This window comes from Nomascus leucogenys, chromosome 20 (assembly GCF_006542625.1).
Source record: "Nomascus leucogenys isolate Asia chromosome 20, Asia_NLE_v1, whole genome shotgun sequence".
NCBI classification, from domain to species: Eukaryota; Metazoa; Chordata; class Mammalia; order Primates; family Hylobatidae; genus Nomascus; species Nomascus leucogenys.
In genome coordinates, this window is record NC_044400.1 from 48,929,918 (window position 1) to 48,956,220 (window position 26,303).

The following is a 26,303-nucleotide window of genomic DNA, read 5'->3' on the forward strand; positions in this document are numbered from 1 at the left end:
TCTTAAAACTCAGATTAGCATTGTCAGATACTATTTACCAATGGTAAGTTATGGTTTATACATGTGATATAAGCCATTCTCTGGGTAGAACGACTTGCCCCAGATGCAAATATCTCAAGGAAAATCCCAGGTCCTCATCTTCAATGGCTACATTTTACTAGAACTATTGTGAATACTGAGTTCAGGTCACTTGCAATTATTCCCTTGATTATGAGACATATGACAGTTATATAGGAGGGCATGATTAAAACAGGCAATAAACAGGTCTTCAGTTAAGCCCAGAAAGGACTGACTGGCCTCTGGTGTCATACACGATCACTAGAAAGAAGGAGACCAACAATATGAGGTTGGATGATGCTTCATCCAAAGCCTTCTGCAGACAACTAACTGCCTAGACCTGATGCCCCTGTGTCTTGAAAGATTTAGCTTCTGGACATTCCTAATATAACATGATAGTAAGGAAGAACTGAACCCTTGACCATGAACCAAGGCAGGACCTCTATCTATGAAGGCTTAATGAACATGGAGAAAGAGAGAAGGGACCAGGAGTTTTGAGGGGGCAGAGAAGAAGTGGCAAGATGGAAGTTGTTGTGTGTCTGTGATAAGTTGGAAAAATTCACTGCATAAAGGAACTTCAACCAGGCTGCCAGTGGGGACCAGCTTCCTTCAGTGGCAGGACACCTGACCACAAACCATATGCCTTTGTCAGTCTGTTCTGTGTTGCTATAAAGGAATACCTGAGACTGGGAAGTTTATAAAGAAAAGAGGCTTATTTGACTCATGATTCTACAAGGCTGTACAAGCATGGCGCCAGCATCTGCTTGGCTTCTGGTGGGGCATCAGGAAGTTTTACTCATGGTGGAAGGCAAGAGGGAGCAAGTGAGTCACATAATGAGAGAGGGAGCAAGAGAGAGAAGGGAGGAGCTGCCAGCCTCTTTAAATAACCAGATCTCCTGGTAACTGATAGAGTGAAAACTCACTCATTACCATGGGGAGGGCATCAATGCCGTTCACGAAGGATTCGCCTCTGTGACCCAAACACCTCCCACCAGGCCCCATCCCCAACGTTGAGGATAACATTTCAACATGAGATTTGGAGGGGATAAACATCCAAACCATATCAGTGCCTGAGTGAAAAACCCAGAGTTGGTTCTATTCCTGTCACTGGGATTTTGGCAATCACTATATCTGAGTGTCCTCTGAGTACACATGTACCCGTATTATGACTTCAGCTCCCTAAAGTATCTCCCTGCTTAAATTCTTGCTCCCTCTCACCCATTAGCCACACTGCAGGCAGATGGATCCTTTTAAAAATGCAAATCTGATTACCATAGCTAAGATTTCCTGTTACATAGTCAGAAGCTACATACAGCCACTTATTTACTTCTTAAACTTATGAAATAGGTAAAACTATTAATAATATTCTGTTTTACAGATGAAAATCTGAGGAACGGAGAAGTTAAGTAACTTGTCCAAAGTCACACAGGAAACAAGTAGTAGAGGTGGAATTTGAACCTAGGCTCTTAATGCTATTTTACACCTTCCCTGCTTAAGCTTCCTATCATCCCGAAGATAGTGTCTAGAATCCATGACCTGATTTATGACCTCCTCTGTGATCAGCTCCCTGCCTAACACTTCAATCTCATTTCATGTCATGTTTGCCTTCACTGTTCATGCTCTGGCTATACATACATGCTCTCACACACGTGTACATGTACAACATGTGTAAGTATATAGCTTATATATTTACACATGCACATATATTTACATCTCTATGCAAATATAGATATAGATTCTTCTCTACTTACAGTGGGGTTACATCCTGATAAACCTGTTGTCAGTTGAAAGTATGATAAGTTGAAAATTCATTTAATACACTTAACCTACTCAACATCATAGCTTAGCCTAGTCTACCTTAAAGGTGCTCAGAACACTTATGTTAGACTACACCTGGGAAAAAGCATTTAACACAAAGCCAATTTTATAATAAAATGTTGAGTATCTCATGTAATTCAAAGAATACTGCATTGAAAGTGAAAAACAGAATGGTTGTACAGGTACTTGAAGTGCAGTTTCTACTGAATGTGTATCACTTTGAACCATTGCAAAGCCAAGAAATCGTAAGTCAAACCATTGTTTGGTTGAGGACTGTCTGTACAAGTTTCCACCAATGTGAGAACAAAAGAGGCTGTATGGTATAGCGAGTAGGAGTATGGACACTCAGGCCAAACTACCTTGGTTCAAATTCTGATCCTGCCACTTATTTGCTTCAGGGTCAGAAGCAATTTACTTCTGTATTTCTAAGTTTCCTTACCTAATAAAATGAAGAAGGTAAGATTGATCTCCTAGACTCAAGGCAAGGATTGAACAAGTTAATGTATACACAGCACTTAGAATAAGTGTCTGGCAGGTGGTAATTTCTATATACTGTTAGAATTTTCTCTCAAATTTGCCTTGAGAGTATGTTCTCTCTGCCTAGAATATTCTTTTAACCTAGCCATCTCCCACTGCCTAACCTTGAGGATTCCCCTTAGACGTCAACTCCTCCACAGCCATTCTTGATGCCTCCAGATGGGCTGAGCTTCTCCCCAACCTTTACACATGCCCAGTGCACCCTGTATTTCCTGGGCTGCAAGCACCACCCTGGTCACTGTTGTTTACAACTGTATGCTCTGCGAGACTGTAAACTCCATGAGGGCAGGCACTCTGTTTTCAATATTATGGTATCATTGCACTCACAACTCTTCCTGGTACAGAGCAGAGGCTCAATAAATGTCTGAATAATAAATAAGGCTCAGGGGAGAAAGTACCTTAATCTGCACCTGGGGCTCTGGGGTAGATGTCAATGAGGAGGTAACACATGTATCTGGACTTGAAGGACAGATACACGGGACACTGTCCTTCAGTGAGGTTAGGTGGGCCTGTTGATACACAGAACAGCTCTGCAAAGACAGAAATGTGACATGGACTGCCCATGTAGAATTGGTAAGGTCACAGTATCATAAAGTGGAGACTTAAAAGAAAACTTAAAGATCTGGTAGAAGAAATACTTATAGATAAGAAAACTGAGGTATGTTACTTTTTCAAGGGACTATAATTATTGACAAAGGGGACCTCTTAAATGAGTGCTCTTTTTAATATATGAAGACTTATCAAAAGGTTTCCCTCTCTCCTATAATAAAATATGAGGATGGAAAGAAATAGGCCATTATCTTCAGTGAAAAACAAAAACAAAAACAGGAACAGAAATTCAAATACCACTTGTTCTAACTTAACCAGTGGGAGCTAAATAATGTGTACACCTGGATATGGACTGTGGAATAATAGACACTGGAGACAGAATGGTGGGCGAGTGGGAGGGTGAGAAGGAGTGAGAAATGAGAAATTACTTAATGGGTACAATGTATACTATTTGGGTGATGGCTATGCTAAAATCTCAGACTTTACAACTACTCAATATATCCATGCATTAAAACCATACTTGTACCTCTACGTTTATACCAAGAAAGAAAAAGAAATAGCTGCCACGTGCTCAGAATTTGAGAAACGCCTCATGGTGACTGTACTAAATGGGGACACGTAGTTCCCTGCAAAAGGGCAACGCTCTCTGAATTCTGTTTATTACAAGATTAATCCTCTTGGGTAATTTTCAGTGTTGGTGTAATCAGACAGCCACCATTTAGCAGAAATAAATGCTTAGCAAAGTTTAGCTGCTCCTGTAAATTCTAGAGCCTCCCACAATGTCACTGCTGTATATTTAGGAGAAGCAATAGGTAGAAGATTGCCTATGAGTACAAAATAAAGGAAGAACAATAACACTGCCTTGAGAAGTCTGGCATGAGAATTCCAGAAGAGCCATTCCAGGCAGCAGAAATGGTGAGCTGATATTTACAATTAAATTGGAGCAATGAAAGTCAATCATGACATAATGCTTTCCTTCCCTTTTGCCTCTTTGTCTCCCTTCCCCCTTTTTATAAGCTGCCTCACTCACATGGATGGGAGAAGGATGATGTAACATGCTTATAATACTTCTGGGAATGTCAACTTGGTAAGGTCGGTCCAGGCTTTGATGGACATGACTGAAATGTGAAGAGACCTAAACAGGTTGGAGCACTGGCTCTGTGAAATGATGTGTGACTCAACAAAGAGACATGCATTTCACTATTTCACTGCCAAAAGCAGCATCCATTTGATTAGTAGAAAATGGAAAAGGGATGATTAGTTACTTGACAATGTGGAGAAAAGACCAAGGGTAGCACAACAAATCCTGTCAACTATAAAAGCCAGTTACGTATTTTGGTAACTTGTGGAGCAAGATGCATTTTGAGATTCTCAGGCAGGAAGACAGTTAAGAGACAGAGGAGAAGAAAACAAAAACACATGTCCAGAGGAGATTGGGCTCAACAGACTAGTCGAGCTGTAGTGAGAGAAGAAACGGTGGAAGAAAGGTGTTACAACTGACAACAGACTTGCAGTGTGACAGTAAATGATTGCCCAATTCAGAAATTATTAGTAAGGCCACGCTAATATAAGACCCACAAAATTTAACTTAACATACAATTTTGATGTGTTGGTTAAGTTAAAGATTTCTAGTTTCTTTATTTGCCTAAAACTAGTTGGCGATTCGTGCCCAATTCTTCATCCTCTGGTTAGCAGGATAAAGTGAACTTTTAGTTCTATTCCATTTAAACCAGAGTTCAAACTGTTGTTTTCAAGAAACTTTAGTTTTCAAGGAACTTTATCTTGTGCTCATTTGCTCTTGGATCAAGATGCCGAGCCTCTCAAAAAGGCTTGGTTTCCTCATTGCTTTGCTTTTTTCCCTAAGAAGACATCTGAGCAACCTCATATCCTGAAGGGGAAAAGTGGAACTCTTGGGCCCAGCCCCCAGTGATGCCTACTGGCAGTCACAGCTGGGTTTGGGGCACTGCCAATTACATGATCACACACAATTTATTTGTAAGGTAAAAGTCCTGACTCTGACATGTAAAAAATGTGAAAATCCATGCATCTTAGAATCAATGAAATCTGGTAAATATTGTTCAAGGAATATTGTTTGAACAGCTGTGTACAGTTTGGACCAGAGCACATAACCACCACAGGTAGGGAAAGATCAGAAAAAGATTTCCATAGACATTCAGCTGTTAAGAAACGAAAGCTTGTGCAAAGACAGAGATTTTTCAAAATGGAAAGAAAAGGCAAGTTTCGAAGAAACACTGTGGCAGATGAGTCAACCGGAACAGTGGCAGCTTGGATCTAGTTTTAAAGGATGAAAGAATGGACTAAGCCAAGAGTTGAAAGTCTTGAAGACAGGGAAGTAGTAGCACTTGAGAATTCAGAAAGGGAAAAGGAGGATGAGTTCTGTTTTAAACATATTAACATTCAAAAAAAAAAAGTCAGAGAATTATCCTCACACAACTATGGTGGGGGAGAGAGCTGGAGATGTTGATGCAAAGATTACTCATGTACAGGAGGCAGCTTAAGGAGAAGGTTACACTCTCATTGGGGGTTTAGGGAAGAAGAAAACCAGGTGGACGGGCATGGACCTGTGCTGCCCAAGGAGACATGGAGAGATGGAACCTCAGCAATGAAGAGCTGACAAACCCCAGACCAAATGGGCTGCAGGAGACATCTCTGCCCAGGATAAGCATCCACCCCTTTGGTGCCTTCAGGTGGCATCCAATTGTTATCCTGAGACGGAAAGTAGGTGCAGGCAAGATCTTCCTGCTAGGCTGAGCTGCGAGTTTCTCACACTTCCTTACACACCTAGGAAGCCGACACTTGCCTCTTAGAGTGAAGGAAAAGAGCTGGGACCAGCACACGGAGGAGTTCCTACTCTGAGACCACGCTGTCACGTTTAATTGCAAAGGCGTGTTTGGGCAATTTCTTTTGAAAGCTACATTTTACAAAAGGTAATATATGACATCCACTAAGATGAAGACTGTTAATTTAAGATTCCGAAATAAAAGGGGTTAGAGTTTCCATCATGTGCCTCTCTTGATTTCAAATCAAGCTTCAAGACTAATACAGCAGGCAAATGCATCACTGACCATATGTTTGAGTCTGTTGCCTCATGTATAACAGTCACCTAGTCCTGGTTCTACAGCAGTTTTGAAAGTTGCATTAAGTATTTATTTCAGGTTATATACCCCCTATTAACACAATGCCCAAAAGCAGTCAGATAAAAGAAAAAGTTACTCATTTGACAGGTGGAAAATTTCTTTTTTTTTTTTTCTTTTTTTGAGATGGAGTTTCACTCTTTTGCCTAGCCTGGAGTGCAGTGGTGTGATCTCGATCTCGGCTCACTGCAACCTCCGCCTTCCAGTTTCAAGCGATTCTCCTGCCTCAGCCTCCCGGGTAGCTGGGATTACAGGCACCTGCCACCACGCCTGGCTAATTTTTGTATTTTTAGTACAGACGGGGTTTCACCATGTTGGCCGGGCTGGTCTCGAACTTCTGACCTTGTGATCCACCCGCCTCGGCCTCCCAGAGTGTTAGGAGTACAGGCGTGAGCCATGGCACCCAGCCAAATTTATTTTCTTAATCATTTTCTGGATTTTTAATTTTTATATATTTTTTACACATACAAATGAATTTCCATTCCCACTGTGGCTCCTCTAGTTAAGGTCCCCATGGCTCTCAGCTGGACTTCTGTCACCAGGCAGTCAGGCCATTATCCCATCAGGATGATCCCATCCAGACAGACCCCACTACTATCTAGAGCTTTGCTGTCCAGCCTGGGAGCTACTGGCCACATGCAGCTGGTCAAGCACTAAAATGTGGCCTGTTCAAATTGCAATGTGCTCTGAGCGTAACATACACTGAATTTTAAAAACTCAGGATAAAAACAAGAATGTAAAATGCCTCATTAATAATTTTCATATTGACCATGTGTTAAAATGATGTTTTAGATATTGTCTTAAAATATTAAAATTTTAAAAACCGTGTCAGAGAGAGAATAACAAAGAATATCTAAGAAAAACCAGAAAGAATGAAAATATGAAATATTTGGAAATGACCTTCACAAAATATGCTCATTTAAAAAAGATGACTATACTCTTCTTAAAGCTAAAAAAAGACTTGAGCATAAGCAGAAAAAAAATAAAAAAATTTTTGGCAAACAAATTTTATGCTATTTTATGTTTCCTTTTACTTATTAGAACATGGCTAGTTGGAAAATCTAACATTATTTATGTGGATTGCATCTGTGACCCACATTATGTTTCTTTTACATAGTGCTGGTATAGATTCTCAGCTTCTGGGTCTTAGTCATTTAATCAATAAATTGAAATCGATCAACCATCATTTATTATGGATCTAGTATGAGCCACGTACTATAACAAAGCAATCCCCAAAACTTTTTGGTACCAGGGACCAGTTTTGTGGAAGACAATTTTTCCACAGAGGAAGGGGCATGGTTTGGGGATGAAACTGTTTCACCTCAGATGATCAGGCATTTGATTCTCATAAAGAGTCCACAACCTAGATCCCTCGCATTCACAGTTCACAATAGGGTTCGTGTTCCTATGAGAATCTAATGCCACTGCTGATCTGACAGGAGGCGGAGCTCAGGCGGTAATGCTGCCACACTGCTCACCTCCTGCTCCGTGGCCCAGTTTCTAGCAGGCCACAGTCCAGGAGTTGGGGACCTCTGCTGTAACAGATTCTGGTAATATGAAGATATAAATAATGTGATTGCTAACTTCTAAGAGCTCCCAGTTAGTGGGGGAGGGACATTTAAAAATTAATTAAAACAAATAAGACATGCTAGTAAAGATTAGAAATAAAGTACTCTGGAATCTCATAGAAGGACCTCACTATATTTTAATGAATGAGGAGGAATTTTTCCACTCAATTGCCTGGGAGGCAATTTAAGCCCCCGCCCCCCACCCCCCATCAGAGGGCACAGTGGGTGAGAAAATTCGGGGGGCGGGTGGAAAGGAAACACATCTGGTGAACCAAATGTAGTTCACAAAGGCTAGAACAGGCTGCCTGTGGGAGTCACAGATAAGACCTCAAGAGTAGGCGGGGTAAAAAAGAACTTGCACATTACGCCAAGAAGCATAGACTGTATCTTGTGGACAAGGGTCAGATTGGTGTTTAAAAATACCACTGTAGCAATATTGTGGAGGATGAACCAGATGGATAAAGTAGATTAAGAGTTTGGTATTAGGGAGGAAAAGGCAGAGATGAAGGAAACGGGAACAGTCAGGGTACCCATGTCAACAGTCAAGGTCACAATAATATAGATATGAACAAAAGGAAGAGATTGGAGAAGTATTTGGGGAGGTAGAATTGGCCGATCTTTGGGATTTAATGGATGTCAGAGGTAAAGAAAAAAGGAGGTTTATGAACTTTGTGACTAAGATGAACGGAAATACCAGGTGCCCACTAATGAAGTTGGCTATCAGAAGGTATTCTTAAAGAGTGATTTAAAGCTCAGGGGCTGGACTCAGATGGAAATTTCTTTTGAAATGGAAGTGTCCTAAGTATTCAGATCAGCTAAACACCCCCTTTAGAGGTCCCTGCCCTAACTGGATTCAATCTTGGCTCAGTATACCAGCGACCCATGTGGGACAGATTTATGAGTTCAGAGAGTAGAGGGGGAGATTATTTAGAAATCAGAACAGATGCCTTGGGAAAGCTAGGCCTTCAGCTGGATTGTGAAGGACAGGGTGTGGGGTGGCTAGGGGTGAAGAAAGGGTACGTCTGATAGGAAGCAAGCACTGAAATAGATATAGTAACTAGAATGTGAGAGTCAGGAATGAGCAATCAGGAAGATGTGCTCAAAGCACAGGCTGAGGATGGACTGGCATGGATTATTTATGTGGGGAAGAATGAAAAATGAAGCTGGAGTTACATTAAAGAGAGATCCTATAGGCAGCAGGAAGCCATTAAAAACTTTTAAGCAAAGAAACTGACAATATGGCATTTGTTGAATGTCTTGAGGTGGCCTTATTTGGGTTAAATCTGTTTGGTGTTCTATAACCTTGTACTTGAATACTGGTCTTTCTACAGGTTTGGGAAGTTCTGTTATTATCCCTTTGAATACACTTTCTACCCCACTCTATCTCCTCTTTAAGGCCAATAATTCTTAAAGTGGCCCTTTTGAGGCTATTTTCTAGATCTTGTAGGCATGCTTCATTCTTTATTCTTTTTTCTCCTCTGTGTATTTTCAAATAGCCTGTTTTCAGGTTCACTAATTCTTTCTTCTGTTTGATCAATTCTGCTGGTAAGAGACTCTGATACATTCTTCAGTATGTCAACTGAACTTTTTCAACTCCAGAATTTCTGCTTTTTTGAAATTATACCAAGTTATTTGTTAAGTTTATCTGATAGGATTCCATATTCCTTCTCTGTGTTATCTTGAACTTCTTTGAGTTTCCCCAAAATGGCTATTTTAAATTCATTGTCTGAAAGTTCACAATATCCTTGTCAGGATTGGTCCTTGGTGCCTTACCGAACTCATCTGGGGAGATCATATTTTCCTGGATGGTCTTGATATTTGTTGGTGTTTGGGTATTTAAGAGTTAGGCATCTATTGTAGTCTTCACAGTCTGAGCTTGTTAGTACCTGTCGTTCTTGGGAAGGTTTTCTCAGGTATTCAAAGGGACTTGGGTTTGTGATCTAGGTTTTTGGTCACTGTAGCTGTATCTGTATTAGGGAATACTCCAAGCCCAGTAACATATGGCTCTTCTGTCTTGGTGGTCTTGGATAAGATCTAGAAGAATTCTCTGGATTACCAGGCAGAGACTCTTGTTATCTTCCCTTACTCTCTCTCAAACAGAGTCCCTCTCTCTGGGCTGAGCTTCCTGGAGCTGAGGGAGGGGTGACACAAGCATCCTTATAACCACCACCACTGGGACTATGCTAGGTTAGACGTGAAGCCATCACAGCAGTGAGTCCCACAAGGCCCTTGATAACCACTGCCCAGCTACTGCCTACGTTCACTCAAGGACCTAAGGCTTTACAGTCAGCAGGTGGTGCTGCCAGCCAGGTTTGTGTCCTTCCCTTTAGGGCAGCAAGTTGTCCTCAGCCCTGGCAGGTTCAGAGATGCCCTTCATGAGCCAGGGCCTGAAGTTGGAAACCTCAGAAATCTACCTGATCTTCTATTCTACTGTGGCTGAGCTGATCCCTAAGCCACATGACAAAGTCCTTCCCACTCTTCCCTCCCTTTTCCACGAGGAGAGGAATCTTTTCCCATGGCCACCACTACCCCAAGCTCACAGCAAGTACTTCCTGGCTACTGCCAACATTTACTTGAGGTCCAAGGGCTCCTTGGTCAGCTTATAGTGAATGCTGCCAGGTCTGGGACTCTCCCTTCAGGGAAATGGGCTCCCTGCTATTCCAGGGCAGGTCCAGAAATACCATCTGAGAGCCAAGGCCCGCAACAGGGAACCCCAAGAGCCCGCTTGGTGCTCTACCCTACTGTGGCCGAGCTGGTACCTAAACTGCCAGATAAATTTCCCTTTATTCTTCCCTCTCCTGTTCTAAAGCAGGAATCTCCCCCTATAGCCACCACAGCTGGGAATGTGCTGGGTCATGCCCATTAATAACCAGCACGTCTCTAAATGTCACCCAAGGCCCATGGTGAGTAATGCCTGGGTATTACTGCTGATTATTCAGAGCCCAGGATTGGTCCTTGGTGCCTTACTGAACTCATCTGGGGAGATCATGGCTCTCTAGTCAGCAAGTGATGAGTCCTGCCAGGACTGGGTCCTTTTTTTTTTTTTTTTTTCAAGGCAGCAAGTTACCTTCTAGCCTAAGGTGTGTATAAAAATGTCATCTGGGAGCTAGGGCCTGGAATGGGGGACTCAGGACTCTGCCCCGTGCATTATCCTACTGTGGCTGAGCTGGTGTCCAAGTTGCCAAAGTCCTCTCTACTCTTTCCTTTCCATTACTCAAGTGAAAGGAAGGAGTGTCTCTCTTAGAGCCGCGAGCTGCACTCCCTGGGGTTGGGGGAGGGGTAGTGCAAGCACTCTCTTGGCCATCTCAGCTGGTATCTTGCTAGTTTGCATGCACCCAAGTCCACTGGTTCCAAGCCCAGCCTGGCACCAGGACTTGTCAGGAGTTGGAGTCCTTGTGGCCTAGACTGCCTTTCAAGTTCATTCAGAACCCAAGAACACTTTAGCCCACGGTGGCATGGCTTGCCGAAACTCAGTTTCTGATCACTGGAAGGGGTGATTCTCCTCTGACTAGGCCTGGTCTAAATGGGCCTCAGTGGGCACTGGCTGATTTCTGTCCAATGTTGCTTTCTGCTGTGACAGGGGCAGTAAATTCTAATGCAAACTCCCACAATCACTGTACTCTGCCTTCACCAAGCACATAGATTCTTTCTCCGCACCATGTGGCTGCTGCTGGGGGTTAGGGGAGGGATGGCACTGGAAATTCAAGACAGTCTTTCCTACCCTCTTCAGTGCCTCTTCCAGTGATATGAAGTTAAAACCAGGTACTGGGATCACTCAACCTGATTTTTGGTTCTTAGCTATTTTGTGTGGATAATTGTTTAGTTTGGTGTTCCTTCGGGAGGACAATCAGTGGAAGCTTCTATTTGGTCATCTTGTTCCACGTCCCTTCGTTGACACAATATGACATTTACATAGGATGACTCTGGTGGTATTGTATAGAAATACTCAAGTAGGGTGGTGGTGTAAGACAGTTCTGCTGAACACACTTTTACTAAAACCCCACTAAATGCCAAACTCTGTTCCAGGCCCGGGAACTTAAAAACAAACAAGAACCAGTCTCTCCCTCAAGGACTTGCAATCTACTAGGGGTAAGTAGGAAAATAAACCAATTAGGATGCTTTTTGTTCATCCCGTTTTTGAAGCAGTGAGGGTTAGACCAGGACCTCAGCAGAGGGGATGGAGAAGAGTTCCAAAAGCAAGAGTGGATGGTATCTCTGAGTTTATTTATTTATCTCTTTATTTATTGGGTTTTGCACCACCTGCTTTCTCCCCAGGCTGTCTTTACTTTTTTCCAATTCATTCTCCTTGTTCTTATTTTCTATCCTCTTCTCTGTAGCTGGAGGCCCTTAATAAATACCTGCAAATCAAATAACATTATTTAAATACCACATCTTTTCCTGATGCCCTGGGTGTTCTTTGCTAAGTGGGCTTGATGTTCTTTCCACTGAACTGTTTCCATCCCTGAGTAATCAACCTATATATGTATACATCACATATAGAATTAATCGAAGTTTACATAATCGGAGTCTAGTGTATTTTCATCAAATATCTTAGTTTAAATGAAAAAAAAATAAGGAAAACACTACAAAATAGCCTGCCAAACAGGCACATAGAGAAAAGGTATATGGACTTGCTTAAAATGCATATTAATTTAATTGATATTCTATTAATTTCTATTCTATTCATATTCTATTAATTTAATTGAATAAAGATTGAACTAAATGGATTACTATGTGCAGCTATTTGACTGGCCATTGGGATAAGTTGAATAAGACAATTCCAGGCTTGAGAACATTTGGCACTTATAGGCAGGTGATGAAAAGTTTACTTAACCAGACGACGTTTCATTATCTACACTGCTTACTTTAGGTCTTCCTGTTTGCACTATTTTCCTGCTTTGACCATTCCTTTGCATTGTATTCCACTCATAGAACCTGAGCAAACCTCTTAATGGTAAGTCATATCACCTCACTCTTTCCCTTCCAACTCAATAAAATTCTAAGTCCTTAATCTTGGCCCATGAGGTCTCATATAATCTTACTTTGATGCCATCTGTAATTATTTCCTTCACTCACATTTGGCTTCTTTACTGTTCCATTTTTTTTTTTGAGACAGGATCTCACTCTCTTGTCCAGACTGGAGTGTAGTAGTGTGATTGTTCCTAGAATATTCTAAATACACTTCCACCTCAGACCCTTTTCCTTGTTCCCTATGCCTGGATTTCTCCCCACAACTCCAGACATCCGCATGACTTGCTCCATCACTTTCTGCAGATCTCTGCTCAAATACTGCCTTATCACTGAGTCTTTCTCTGACTACCTGGCATGCCCTAACCCTACTTTCTGTGATTTTTAAAATAGAAGCATTTATTCAATAAAATGCATTTATTACCCCTGGAATCTACATTGTCTGCCTCTCCTAACAATGTTAGAAGCTCCTCAGAAGAGGGTCTGGTTGGTTTGCTCCTTTATTCCCAGCACTTAGAATGTTGGTTGCCATGTGGTCAGCACTCAACAAATACTTCTTGAATGAACTGGATGGATTATCGGGAGTTATGCATTGAATTTCAGAGAAGCAAAGAGGAGGGTACACGGCCTATCTTGGGAGGTGTGGGAGGGATCAGAGAAGGCTTTCTTTCACAAGTTATATCTGGGCTGGGTCTTCATTCATTCATTTTTTTTTTCACATAACCATTCATTCAACAAATTCTCATAGCATTTTCCAATGTGCCAAGGACTATAGGACCAGGAATGCAGTTGTCTTGAAATTCCGTAAAAACAGACAAGCCTCTGTTTTTATGGAACTTATAATCTAGTGGGAGAAAGACAATAAGCAGGCCAATACATAAACAAACAAGAAAAAATATCTGATACTGGCACACGCTATGCAAAGAACTAAAACAGTATGATGCAAAAGAGAGGTGGTTACTTTAGGTTGGGTCACAAGAACAGCATCTCTAGAGGAGAAGAGGCTTTCTGGTTTCTGGAATTTTCAGCCATAAAGACACATGCACATGTATGTTTATTGCAGCACTATTCACAATAGCAAAGACTTGGAACCAACCCAAATGCCCATCAGTGACAGACTGGATAAAGAAAACGTGGCACATATACACCATGGAATACTATGCAGCCATAAAAAGGAGGAGTTCATGTCCTTTGCAGGGACATGAATGAAGCTGGAAACCATCATTCTCAGCAAACTAACACAGGAACAGAAAACCAAACACCATATGTTCTCACTCATAAGCGGGAGTTGAACAATGAGAACACACGGACACAGGGAGGGGAACATCACACACTGGGGCCTGCTGGGGGTGGGGGACTAGGGGAGTGATAGCATTAGGAGAAATACCTAATGTAGATGTCGGGTTGATGGGTGCAGCAAACCACCATGGTACATGTATACCTATGTAACAAACCTGCATATTCTGCACACGTATACCAGAACTTAAAGTATAATAATAATTAAAAAAAAGAAAAGCATCTCTAGGGGTGACATTTCAGTGGAGACCTGAGGGACAATAAGAAAGCACCTGTGTGAAGATAAAGGGAATGAGTATTCTGCAAGACAGAACAGCCAGAGTAAAATTCTCAAGTATGAATGGGCTTAAGGTGTTCAGGGATCCAAAAGAGGCCCACAGGGCTGTGGGCCAGTGAGCAAGGGGACACAACATGAAGTTAGATAGGAAGAGTCTTAAAGAATGAGTAGAATCCAGGAGGTGAAGCAGGGGAAGAACCAGACTGAAAAGCATTGTAGTTGAAGAGAATGGCATGAGCAAAGGCAAGCAAGCATGAAGTAGATTGGTATGTTTGAGTAACTCTAGGAAACCACACGTTCTGGGTTCAGTGCACAACCAAAGATGGAATCAGGGGTAAACTGGCTCTTCATGAAGCTTCTAGCATCATATTTTTTGTTGAGTTGAGAGAAGAGAACTGCCTCTCTGAAAAATATATCCTTAGGGAGTGATATAATTAACCTACTATAAAAGACTACACTTAAAAGGTATATTTTTAGAAGATTCAGATATTATGGATGTGAACTCCTGCTAAGCCTAGAGCTTGGAAGCAAATGTAACCTTGCATATTTAATTTTATTCTAAACACAACCTCAGACATGTAAGCTGTTGCCATTCCTATTTTAGACACTGAACTGAAGGATGGGCAGGTTCAGTCACTCCCAGTACCTGTAGAGAGCTGGGGCCCAATTTTACATCTTCCCTGCCCACTGCGGTGTGCTCTGTGGTCCAACATCTCCTTAGCTGATTCAGTGCACCTGCCTAGAATAATCCTGTCAATTTATTCTATGGGCCTCACCTAGTACAGTTTTCCTTTGCCTGTATCTATCTTCTGTGCCTACCTCTAGTTCAGAAAGTATACTTTTTTTCTCTTTCTCCCTCAGCTAATCCTAGTCAATACCATGGTTTACAGAAGCTGTTCTGTAGCTCATCGACTTCCTCCATTGACAAAAATGATGCAAAAGCAAACTTAAAGATGGGATTATATGCTTGGACACATTTCTTCCTCTCTGGTAACTGAGTCCCCAAGGAGTGTCTAAGTCTTTGGGATTCTTGACAGATTGGAAATTGTATAACAACTGGGACCCTGTTATCAGTAAAACCAGATTTCTCAGAGAAGGTAGTGCCGAATTCATGACAAGAAATTTAATTTAGGTTCACAATTTATCAAGTAAATGGTGACTTATGAGTGAAGATTCAATGTGTGTGACATCATGGCCTGGTGGCAACTGACATTATGCATTGAGATTGAAGCCATTTCGAGACTGTTACTTTATACATCATATTAGAAGGCATCAGGAGTATATCAAGATAAAATATTTATCTGGGAGGAAACAAACAAAGGGTGAAATGTTCTTCCACTAACAATGGTGCATTTTGCACTTCTGCACCACAAACCTCTATTACATATTCATCACTTGACAATGTAAATGTGTAGTTTAGATCGCACTGGAGAGTTAGGATTTCCATCGTAAATGAGGCTGAAAAATTCTGACTAAATAATGTTATCTGTTGCAGGAGCCATTTATTTTTTCCAACATTTGGATGCCCAAGATACGTCCAATGTTTTCAAGCACTTTACCGTTAGATGGCAAAATCAGTGGTGCATTAAAACGTTAGGGTGTCCATGAACTTTAGCAATGATGTGTGCCATCACTGTCTCTTGAAAGGCTGATATAATTTTTGGGGGGGAGTAAATGATGTAGCTCTGAAATGAATAGGAAAAACGATGTTCTACAATGTGAATAAAAAGTTAAAGGCAAGATAGAAGGCAAGGCCGGGCCAGGCTGATGAAAGGAAATAAGTCTGAAAAAAGTTGGTCCCCATTTTTAAGTGCAAAATATTTCTAGAAGCCATAGCTTAAACTCAGGTGCTCAGCAACCTTCATCTCTTTGATAATAGTGGAGACTGTCAAAAAAGCAAATAAATACGGTTCAAAGAAAAAGATGAGCCCATACCAGGAAGGGTCCAAGAAGCACAGCATAAAATAACTAAACATTAAAAATGATGAAATACTTTATTTCCATTTGTCAGTGTTTATTTTTACCCATGCTTGAAGAAAGAAATTTTTCCAGGGCCTAAAACTTGTCTTTTACAACACTCAAGTTGTGACAAGAAACAAACACTAGTTATTTAACTGGACATAATTGTGAATGAAATTAACACTAGAATTACCTGAAATTCCAATCCATAGTTTTCTCTGCAGAATTCTCTCAGTTTAGGATACACATTTTCTCTTAGTGCCTGTCTTTCTGCTCCCGTATCTGTAGTAGAAAGACAAACACACAGGAAGTGAGTATGTCCACACATATGTTTCTGGCAAAACAATTAAAACCTAAAAATAAATACTAACAGTAATATAATCAAGTTGAGGTGCTGGATTGTGAAATAACAGGATATTTGGCTGTTGGTATAGACCTGCCCCCTAATTCCACAGAGATCCATTCATCACGCACTCACGAGCAGCCCATAGGATGGACCACTGGTTGGTTCTGTGTATGCTGGCAGGGCTGAGAATTCACAGTTGATTCTTGATGCCCACATAGACCTTCACATTGAGCTCTTCAATAGTTATGACCACAACGTCTTTGGAAGAGGCAGAAGGACACTGGGTTATCAGGGTTTTAGCTCCACAAAATAAAAGTTCTAAAACACACACACACATACACACGTTGATAAATTATTGACTTCTAAAAACATCCCAGACTACACCATTGCTATCTAAAGTATTCAGATATATTGTGACATTTTACAAAATTTGGCACAGTATGGAAACAAGCATGAAAACCTATCATAGCAGATCCCGCCCACTGTAGATTCAATTGGCCAGTGGTTTAATAAAGTAACGTCTCCCCACCCCGGGCTTAGGGACATTAGATCAGAGACAGAAACTTTTTACATATGTCATACCATGTAAACCTTCTGAAATAAAAAATATTTTACCATCTCCTGTCATTAAGAAAATACAAGAAGAAACACAGAACCTGAAGCTCGAACAATCACAAAACATATATGCATTTAATGTCAAATGTTTTGCACAGAAAGGGATTCCAAAGTCACCTGTGCTGAACAATTCTGCATCAATGATGGCACTGTGAGATTCTAAGAGCAAACAGCCTGTTCCTTGCCCAGCTACCTTCAGTGAAACATGAATATAGTTTTCAAAAATTAGGTTAATGTGTAATCTTATGAAAAGTACCATTTACTAAAAGTACCTCTATCCCAGCCATAACTATGAAACATCTGCATACCACATTTATAACAAAGATAACAGTTTAAAAGAATTTCCTTATTATTCTCAAACACATCTGTCCATGAAAATTTAACCATATGCCGTGTTGACCTACTCTATTTTCCTACTGTTCTCAAGCCTATTTTGAGAAGCAAATAACCAATCATGAAAGTCTGAAATGCAGCTGCAGCCTGGCAGAGTGACAGGAACCACTGTTTACATAGAAATCAAAGATTCAGAGAAATACAAGGTCTTCTAGATTGTCTGTGATCTAAACAAATAGGGTATTTTCCAGCCTTAGATTCAATATAGTTCTAAGTCCAAAGAGAAAAAGCAGGACACCCATTGGAGGAGCTCTACATTAAAGCGGGGCCCATGCAGTGTTATGGCACTGATGGAGGCAGTTATATTAAGCTTTCACATAATTTCTATAATCTTGAGATCAGAATGCCCATCCTCCCTTGCTCCATTTTAAGAGCTGAAAATGCTAACTTCACAATAAAGCTGATAATATTCAATACATTTCTCTAAAAGCCCTTAGATTTTCAAAACCCAAATAACAAAAAATGCCACTTTAAAAAGAAACAAATACTGCCAGATATAGAAGATAAAAATATATTCAAAAGGGTTAAGAAATTCTGAAAAAAATAGTATCTAAATCATACATAAAATAATTATGTAATGATATAAGAAACAGAAATTTATTGTTTCTTAAAAACATGTTAACTCATTTCTAGGTGCTGAGACTTGAATGCACAATTGGAAGAAGGATAAGAGAAATTTAGTACCTAATTTTTTTAAATTCCAACTCTTATTTTAGACACAGGGGGTACATGTGCAGGTTTGTTACCTGGGTATGCTGCATCCAGGTAGTGAGCATAGTACCTGATGGTTTTTAAACTCACACCCCTCTCCCTTCCTCTCGCCACTAGCTGTCCACAGTGTCTATTGTTCTCATGTTTATGTCCATGTGTGCTCAATGTTTAGCTCCCATTTTCAAGTGAGAACATGCAGTATTTGGTTTTCTGTTCCTGCATTAATTAGTTTAGGACTATGGCCTCTAGCTGCATCCATGTTGCTGCAAAGGACATTGCGTTCTTTTATTTTTTTTGGCTGTGTAGTATTCCATGGTGTACATGTGCCACATTTTCTTTATTTAATTCACCACTGAAGGGCACCTAGGTTGATTCCATGTCTTTGCTATTGTGAACAGTGCAGCAATGAGCATACAAGTGCATGTGTCTTTTTGGTATAATGATCTATTTCTCTTTGGGTATACATCTAGTAATGGGATTGCTGGGTCAAATGGTAGCTCTATTTCAAGTTCTTTGAGAAATCTCTGAACTTTTCCACAGTGACTGAGCTAATTTATAATTCCACCAATGGTGTATCAGCATTCTCTACTCTCTGCAGCCTTGCCAGCGCCTGTTGTTTTTGAACTTTTTAGTAATAGCCATTCTGACTGGTGTGAGATTGTATCTCATTGTGGTTTTGGTTTGCATTTCTCTGATGATTAGTGATGATGAGCATTTTTTCATGTTTTTTGGCCACTCGTATGTCTTCTTTTAAGAAGCGTCTACTCGTGTCTTTGTCTATTTGTAATGGGATTATTTGGTTTTTGCTTGATTTAAGTTTCTTATAGATTCTGGATATTAGATCCTTGTTGGAGGCATAGTTTGTGAATATTTTCTTCAATTCTGTAGGTTGTCTGTTTACTCTGTTAATAGATTCTTTTGCTATAGCACCTAATTTCTAACATTTAGTGACTGCTTCCTGCAGTCCAGTAGTGTGCTAAGTACTTCTATTTGCATTTCCTTAGTCACTGCTGACCACAACCCTATGAAATAGGTAACATTATTACCATGTTTTTTAGGCAAAGAAACTAAAGGGCAGAGGGGTTAGAAAACTCGCTCAAGAGCATACGGCCACTAAATTAGAAAACCCAGATTTGAATCCAGAAACTCATATACCATAGTTTGCTCTAACCAAGGAAATACACAACTGTGAAAAGAATCAACCTTTGCAATGACCGATGGAATAAATGGATGAAATGACTGAGTGATGTTAAAGTCCTAAAGCTTATGAAATAAAAAAAATTGAATTATCCTTCATGGATTCTTTTCTTTCTATAATATACCCTCCAAGAGCCAACACATTAATAAGTTCTCTCATTCTACCACTAAACAAATCCTGAGTTAATCTACTTCGGTCCCTTCTGCTACCAGATGCAAGCCATACTCACCTCTCATCCAGATTCCATCTCCCTGTTTTCATACTTGCCCCCTTTGGTTCATTCTCCATGGAGCAACCAGACTGATTTTTCCAAAATGTAAATCAGATCACATCACTACTTTGTTTAAAACCCCTACCAGCTCTTCACAGACCTTTGAATGAAATGTACATTCCTTACGATGAGTGTTCTCTCTCTCCCCAAGCTCATCTGTTACCACTTTCCTGTTTATGTCTCTCCAGCAGCACTGGCTTTCACTTGATTCCTAGATTATATTCCCACTTGCAGACCTTTGTTTTAGCTATGATGTCGTCCTGGAATGCTTAGTTCTGTGATCATCTCATGGCACCTCTTGTCATTCAACTGGCAGCTTTAATGCCACCTCCTCAGAGAGGCCTTCTCTGAGCACTACATCTACAGAAGTCACTGAATCACCTTCTACTACCTTAATTCCTTGAGGATTACTCATCATTGTTTATTTGTTTATTGTGTGCCTCCCTCACTAAAATTTAAGCTCAAAGGGAGTTGAAACCTTCTTTTGTCTCTCTCACGGCTGCATCTCTAATGATTGGAGTCTTGCTCAATTAATAAATGAGTGAATGAAAAAAGCCACACATGCACCAGTGACAAAAATGAACTGACAGGCATGGTTTCCCTGCAATTGCCTCGAGAAATAGAAAGGCCTCCTATATTATAATTCATCATTTGATGGGTTTAATAAAAGCAAGATTCTGAAATCTTGGGAAATGGTGGTATTTAGATAGTTGGTGTCATGAGGTAAATGAATGAGCTGAAATATAGTTTCTCTGGTTTCTATGTTTGTGGCAGAATATGAACTCAGTTATTTTGAGCCTTTCTAAATATGTGAAGGAAGCATATACACATATCCAATGGGTTTTCTGTGCTCTTATTTATATTAAAAATTGACTTAGATTTTCCCATATTTGTATTAATATATGATTGGCTCTGAAAATGAAAAAGTAATTAAGATAGGAATGGATTAATTATGATGAGTGACAGGTAAGTTGGCTTAATTAAATAAAAAACTTGATTCATACCAACAGCAAATCTGGATGGTTCACAATTTAAAAAATTAGAATGTCATGGACAGGAAATATTAGCTCACAGAATCTCACACTTAAAAAGGCCCTCTTTAAACTGTGTAAATCAAAGATGAGGTATGTCTTAATTTATGTTTTATACATAGTCATTGCATCTATTTGTATCTGCCCAGTTCCTTAATGCTTTGAAAAGGTGCATTAACACTTTGGCAGCACTAACTATTAGGTATTTAAGGAACTGCTTTCTGAATGATTCCTTTGTGATTTCAGAGTTAACGAACGTCTCTGTACAGTGTCTGAATCACCTACAGGAAGTACATTAGTTGGGGGAGAATTAATAATCAATACCATTATCCTTACAATATCATGATTTCACTTCAGCAAGGGTTTAGATTAATTCCAATTTTTTTATTGAAGATAAAAGAGTGCTAAAAGGACCATGCTAGATTGGGGCTTCATACAGCTCTATCTTCAACAAACTAAAGGCATGGACTTTAGTCATTTTTTTCTTTCTCCTTTTTTTTGAGACACAGTTTCACTGTTTCCCAGGCTGAAAGTGCAGTGGCACGATCTTGGCTCACTGCAACCTTCACCTCCCAGGTTCAAGCAATTTTCATGCCTCAGCCTCCCTAGTAGCTGGGATTACAGGTGCATGCCACCACACCTGGCTAATTTTTATATTATTAGTAGAGACGGGGTTTCACCATGTTGGCCAGGCTGGTCTTGAACTCCTGACCTCATGTGATCCACCCACCTTGGCCTCCCAAAGAGCTGGGATTACAGGCATAAGCCAGCGCACCCAGCCTAAACTCATTTTTCCCATGTCCTTTGCAGCTCAGAAAATCTGCTTAGAATCCACTATAGATCCTCTGCTAAAACTGTCCTGTTAGCATGGTTTCCAAGGTCTCTGTACATTTGCTCTTGCCCAGAATCTTTCTCTTTTCCTAGCCTCTTAGTTAATGATTCATATGGACAGCCTGTTCGACTTCTGGGGTTTTTTTAGGCTAATTTCTTGTTTGGCAGCTCCCCAAAAGGCGGTCTCCTCTCTATGGCCCTCAGATAATTCCTCTGTACCCATCTAGCCTCCCACACTCTTCCTTATATCAATGTGAGCAAATCTTGTCAATTTTATGTCATAAACACTTTTTAAATTTGGCCACTCTTTATTTTCACACTTATCTTCTCTCAACCCAAGAAGCAAAAAGTCTATTTGCTTGACCTGTTATCTGTCCCTCTCTCACAAAGCTGCCAGCAGAAAATGCCAAGACAAAATGAAAACAAAAACTAATTTGATTATTAAAGACCTTGCTAGCATCTGGTGGTCCAGAGGATAAAGGCTAGAATGCTTAGCAAGTGTAAATATATCTTCTAGCTAAGTTCTATCTTCTACTGCTGATCACCATGTATCCTCTAAAGTCTGAGTTTTCAGCCATTACTTGCTCCTGAGCTTTGCCCTCACACAAACTACTTTCCACGCTCAGAAGGTCCTATCAGATGAAAGATCTCTACAAGGAGAACTATAGAACACTGCTGAAAGAAATCACAGATGACACAAACAAATGGAAAAAATCCCATGCTCATGGATTGCAAGACTCAGTATCATTAAAATGACCATGCTGCCCAAAGCAATCTACAGATTCAATGCTATTCCTATCAAACTACCAATGTCATTTGTCACAGAACTATAAAAAACTATTCTAAAATTCATACAGAACCAGAAAAGGGACGGAATGGCCAAAGCAATCCTAAGCAAAAAACAACGAAGTTGGAGGAATCACATTACCTGACTTCAAACTATACTATAAGGCTACAGTAACCCAAACAGCATGGTACTGGTACAAAAACAGGCACATAGACCAATGTAACAGAATAGAGAATGCAGAAATAAAGTTGCACAATTACAGCTATCTGATCTTCAACAAAGTTGACAAAAATAAGCAATGTGGGAAAGGACCCCCTATTCAATAAATGGTACTGGTATAGCTATCTAGTCGTATGCAGAAGAATGAAACTGTACCCCTATATTTCACTATATATAAAAATTGACTCATGATAGATTAAAGATTTAAATGTAAGATCTTTACCTATAAGAATCCCAAAAGAAAACCTAAGAAAAACCATTCTGAACATTTGCATTGGGCAAGAATTTATTTAAGTCCTCAAAAGCAACTGCAACAAAAACAAAAATTGGTAAGTGGGACCAATTAAATAAGAGAGCTTCTGCACAACAGAAGAAACTATCAGCAGTAATAAAGAGACAACCTGCAGAATGGGAGAAAATATTCACAAACTATGCATCTGACAAATGTCTAATATCCAGAATCTCTAAGAAGCTTAAACAAATCAACAAGCAAAAACCAAATGAGCCTAGTAAAAAATGGGCAAAAGACATGAAGAGGTACTTCTCAAAAGAAGACATACAAATGGCCAAACATGAAAGAATGTTCCACACATCACTAGTCACCAAGAAATGCAAATCAAAACCACAAAGATGCCATCTCACACCAGTCACGGTGGCTATTATTTAAAAGTCAAAAAACAACAGATGCTGGTAAAGCTGCAGTGAAAAGAGAATGCTTACATACTGTTGGTGAGAATGTAAATTAGTTTATTCACTGTGGAAAGCAGTTTGGAGATTTCTCAAAAAATGTAAAACAGAGCTACCATTTGACCCAGCAATCCCATGACTGGGTACATATCCAAAAGAACATAAATCATTTTACCAAAAATACAGATGCATTTGTATTTTCATCATTGCACTATTCACAACAGCAAAGACATGGAATCAGCCTAGGTGCCCATCAATGGTGGACTGGATAGAGAAAATGTGGTACATATACACCATGGAATACTATGCAGTTATAAAATATAATGAAATTATGTCCTTTGCAGCAACATGGATACAGCTGGCTGCCATCATTCTAAGTGAATTAACACAGGAACATAATAAAAATATTATAATATTATTATAATTTTACATAATAAAAACCAAATAGCATATATTCTCACTTATAAGTGAGAGCTAAACACTGGTTACTCATAGATATAAAGATGGCAACAATAGAAATTGAGGACTTCTGTGGGGTAGGTAGGGAGGGTAGTAAGGGTTGCAAAACTAACTGTTGGGTACTATGATCAGTACTAGGTGATGGCATAAGTAGTACCACAAACCTCAGCATCATGAAATATACCCAGGTAACAAACCTGCACGTGTCCCCTGAATCTAAAATGAAAGTTGAAATTATTTTAAAAATATACCTGGTAGTCTAGGCATTAACAAAACTATCTTCTTTTAAGGCTTGGGTTAAAAGAATAGGTATCTTTGTTAAAGTATGATGTGTTGAATTGATAAATATAGTATTTAAGAATTTTCAAAAATATTTCCAAATGAAATGCTTCTATCACTGTAATTATGTCAGTGATATATAAATTATCATTTTGTCTAATTTGGCTAAAAAAGAAGCTCCTATCTATTGCCTCCACTTTGCTGACTCCTACCCTCCTGAGTACTAATCAAAGGCAGCACAGTTTGTGAACTGCTGCTAGAGACGGGCATGGTTTCTCTAGGTTATCCCACAGGACTCTCCTCAGCTCTATTTAACATCACATATTGGGATGTATTGTAATTTATTATAATTATTAATTTTAGTTTGTATCTACCTGTAGACTATGAATTCATGGAAGGCAAGACTTTCTCATACATCCTTACATCTTAGAAATCAGAGCAGATTGTCCGGGTGCAGTGGCTCATGCCTGTAATCCCAGCATTTTGGGAGGCCAAGGTCAGTGGGTCGCCTGAGTCAGGAGTTCAAGACCAGCCTGGCCAACATGGTGAAACCCCGTCTCTACTAAAAAAACACAAAAATTAGCCAGGCATGGTGGCAGGTGCCTGTAATCCCAGCTACTTGGGAGCTGAGGCAGGAGAATCGCTTGAACTTGGGAGGTGGAGGGTGCAGTGAGCCAAGATCATGCCATTGCACTACAGATTGGGCGATAGACAAGAGCAAGACTTCATCTCAAAAAAAAAAAAAAAAAAAAAAAAGAAAGAAAAAAGAAATTAGAGCAGCTCCCAGAACGTAATTGGTACTCAATAAACGAATGAGCAAATAGTTTGTATCATAATGAAAATATTAACTAAACCAAACTAAAAAAATTAACATGTCCTTCTAAAGTCAACATGAATCAAAATCCAATGTCGCTTTCAAGTAATAGTTGACTATGTCGACAGCATTAACCATCATGTGTGAGTCTTGAGGTGATGTTAAAAAATACATGATGGAGTATGGCACTGTCAGATGCTTAGTGGATTCTCTTCCCAATAAGCAATAATCAAACTTGACAAAATTGTCAAAATAACCATTTTAAAGATCTGTCAAAGAGCCAAAGATCAAAGGCGTGAAACAAATTGAGAAGTGATTATTCATGAATAATCACTGAACTCTGGGTAAGAGGAGTCTGTGGGGATTCTTGCCTTCTCCTATCCCTGCTTAACTGAAACTCCACAACTCCACACCCCAGCTCAAAGAAAGTCAGGCTGTGACCATCAACATCATTGCCAGAGAAGTTTCACTTGATTAGGAGCTGAACTTGTAAAAACTCCATGTCTACCATTATTGTTAGTAGCAGTAGTGGTCTCAGAGGTAGACAAATGGGTAAGCTCAGTGGCTCAGCTAGCATACGGCTTCATCGAAATGTAACAAGGAGATCAAGGAAATAAACAGCCATTGAGGGCCTGAATAAGCTCTCCACAAATTCCTGTGGTGGGAAGTCTACACACAAACTTAAGAAAGATTGAAAGCTGTTCACACATTCCTGGCTGACTTTGAAGCTGTTTACACGGGCAGCAGAAACATGAAAAGGCCTGGTGGAGAAGCTGTAATAGATTTAAATCCTGCCTAAACTTTGAACATGTTCCCCAAATACAGATCCACAGTCAGAATAAAAGTCTTACTGGTTTGAGGTATTTGAGAAGAAATTCTGAAAAATCATTGACAAATATTAAACTACACAGACAAATGGGTGACCCATAAGAAGTCAGGTTTAAAAACAGAAATGAAAAATTATAGTAATTAAATAACTGTGAAGAGACATCAACGGCACACATTGCGGGGAAGAGATTTCACAGATTTAGTCCAGGTAAGTTTCTAAACAAAAATAATTCAAAGAAACAAACTAAAAAACATCACTCAGAGGTGAAAAATCAGGATCTAGAGTTGTTATATTACCTAAAATGTCCAATTTTTAAGAAAGATTTATAAGAGGGATAAAGAAACAAAAATGTGACACAGAAAAAATGTCAACAGAAATTGTCTGAGTGGGTTCAGATGTTAGATTTGGCGATGAAAACCTGAAAGCAGCTATTATAATCAAGGAAATTAAGTTAACAATGTTTAAAGAACAAGGAAAATGAACCAAGCCCCAAGACACCTGTGGAACACCGTCATCCAAACTAATGTCTATATAAAGTGAGTCCCAGAAGGAGAAGATAAAGGGAAAGGAAGAAAATTTAAATAAATAATCACGAAAATGTCCCAAATTTAAAGGAAGACATAAATCTACACATCCAAAGAAGTTCAAG

At 39.8% G+C, this 26,303-nt stretch overlaps 1 protein-coding gene across 1 annotated transcript in view; it reads right to left on the reverse strand.

Annotated features, from left to right (window-relative positions):
• LOC115831866 (NACHT and WD repeat domain-containing protein 2-like) overlaps positions 1-26,303 on the reverse strand; it is a 110,858-nt gene that overhangs the window by 13,102 nt on the left and 71,453 nt on the right. Inside the window, exon 2 of the mRNA XM_030801278.1 lies at positions 16,378-16,466. Coding sequence (XP_030657138.1) covers positions 16,378-16,466 — 89 coding nt within the window. The remainder of the gene's footprint in view (positions 1-16,377; positions 16,467-26,303) is intronic.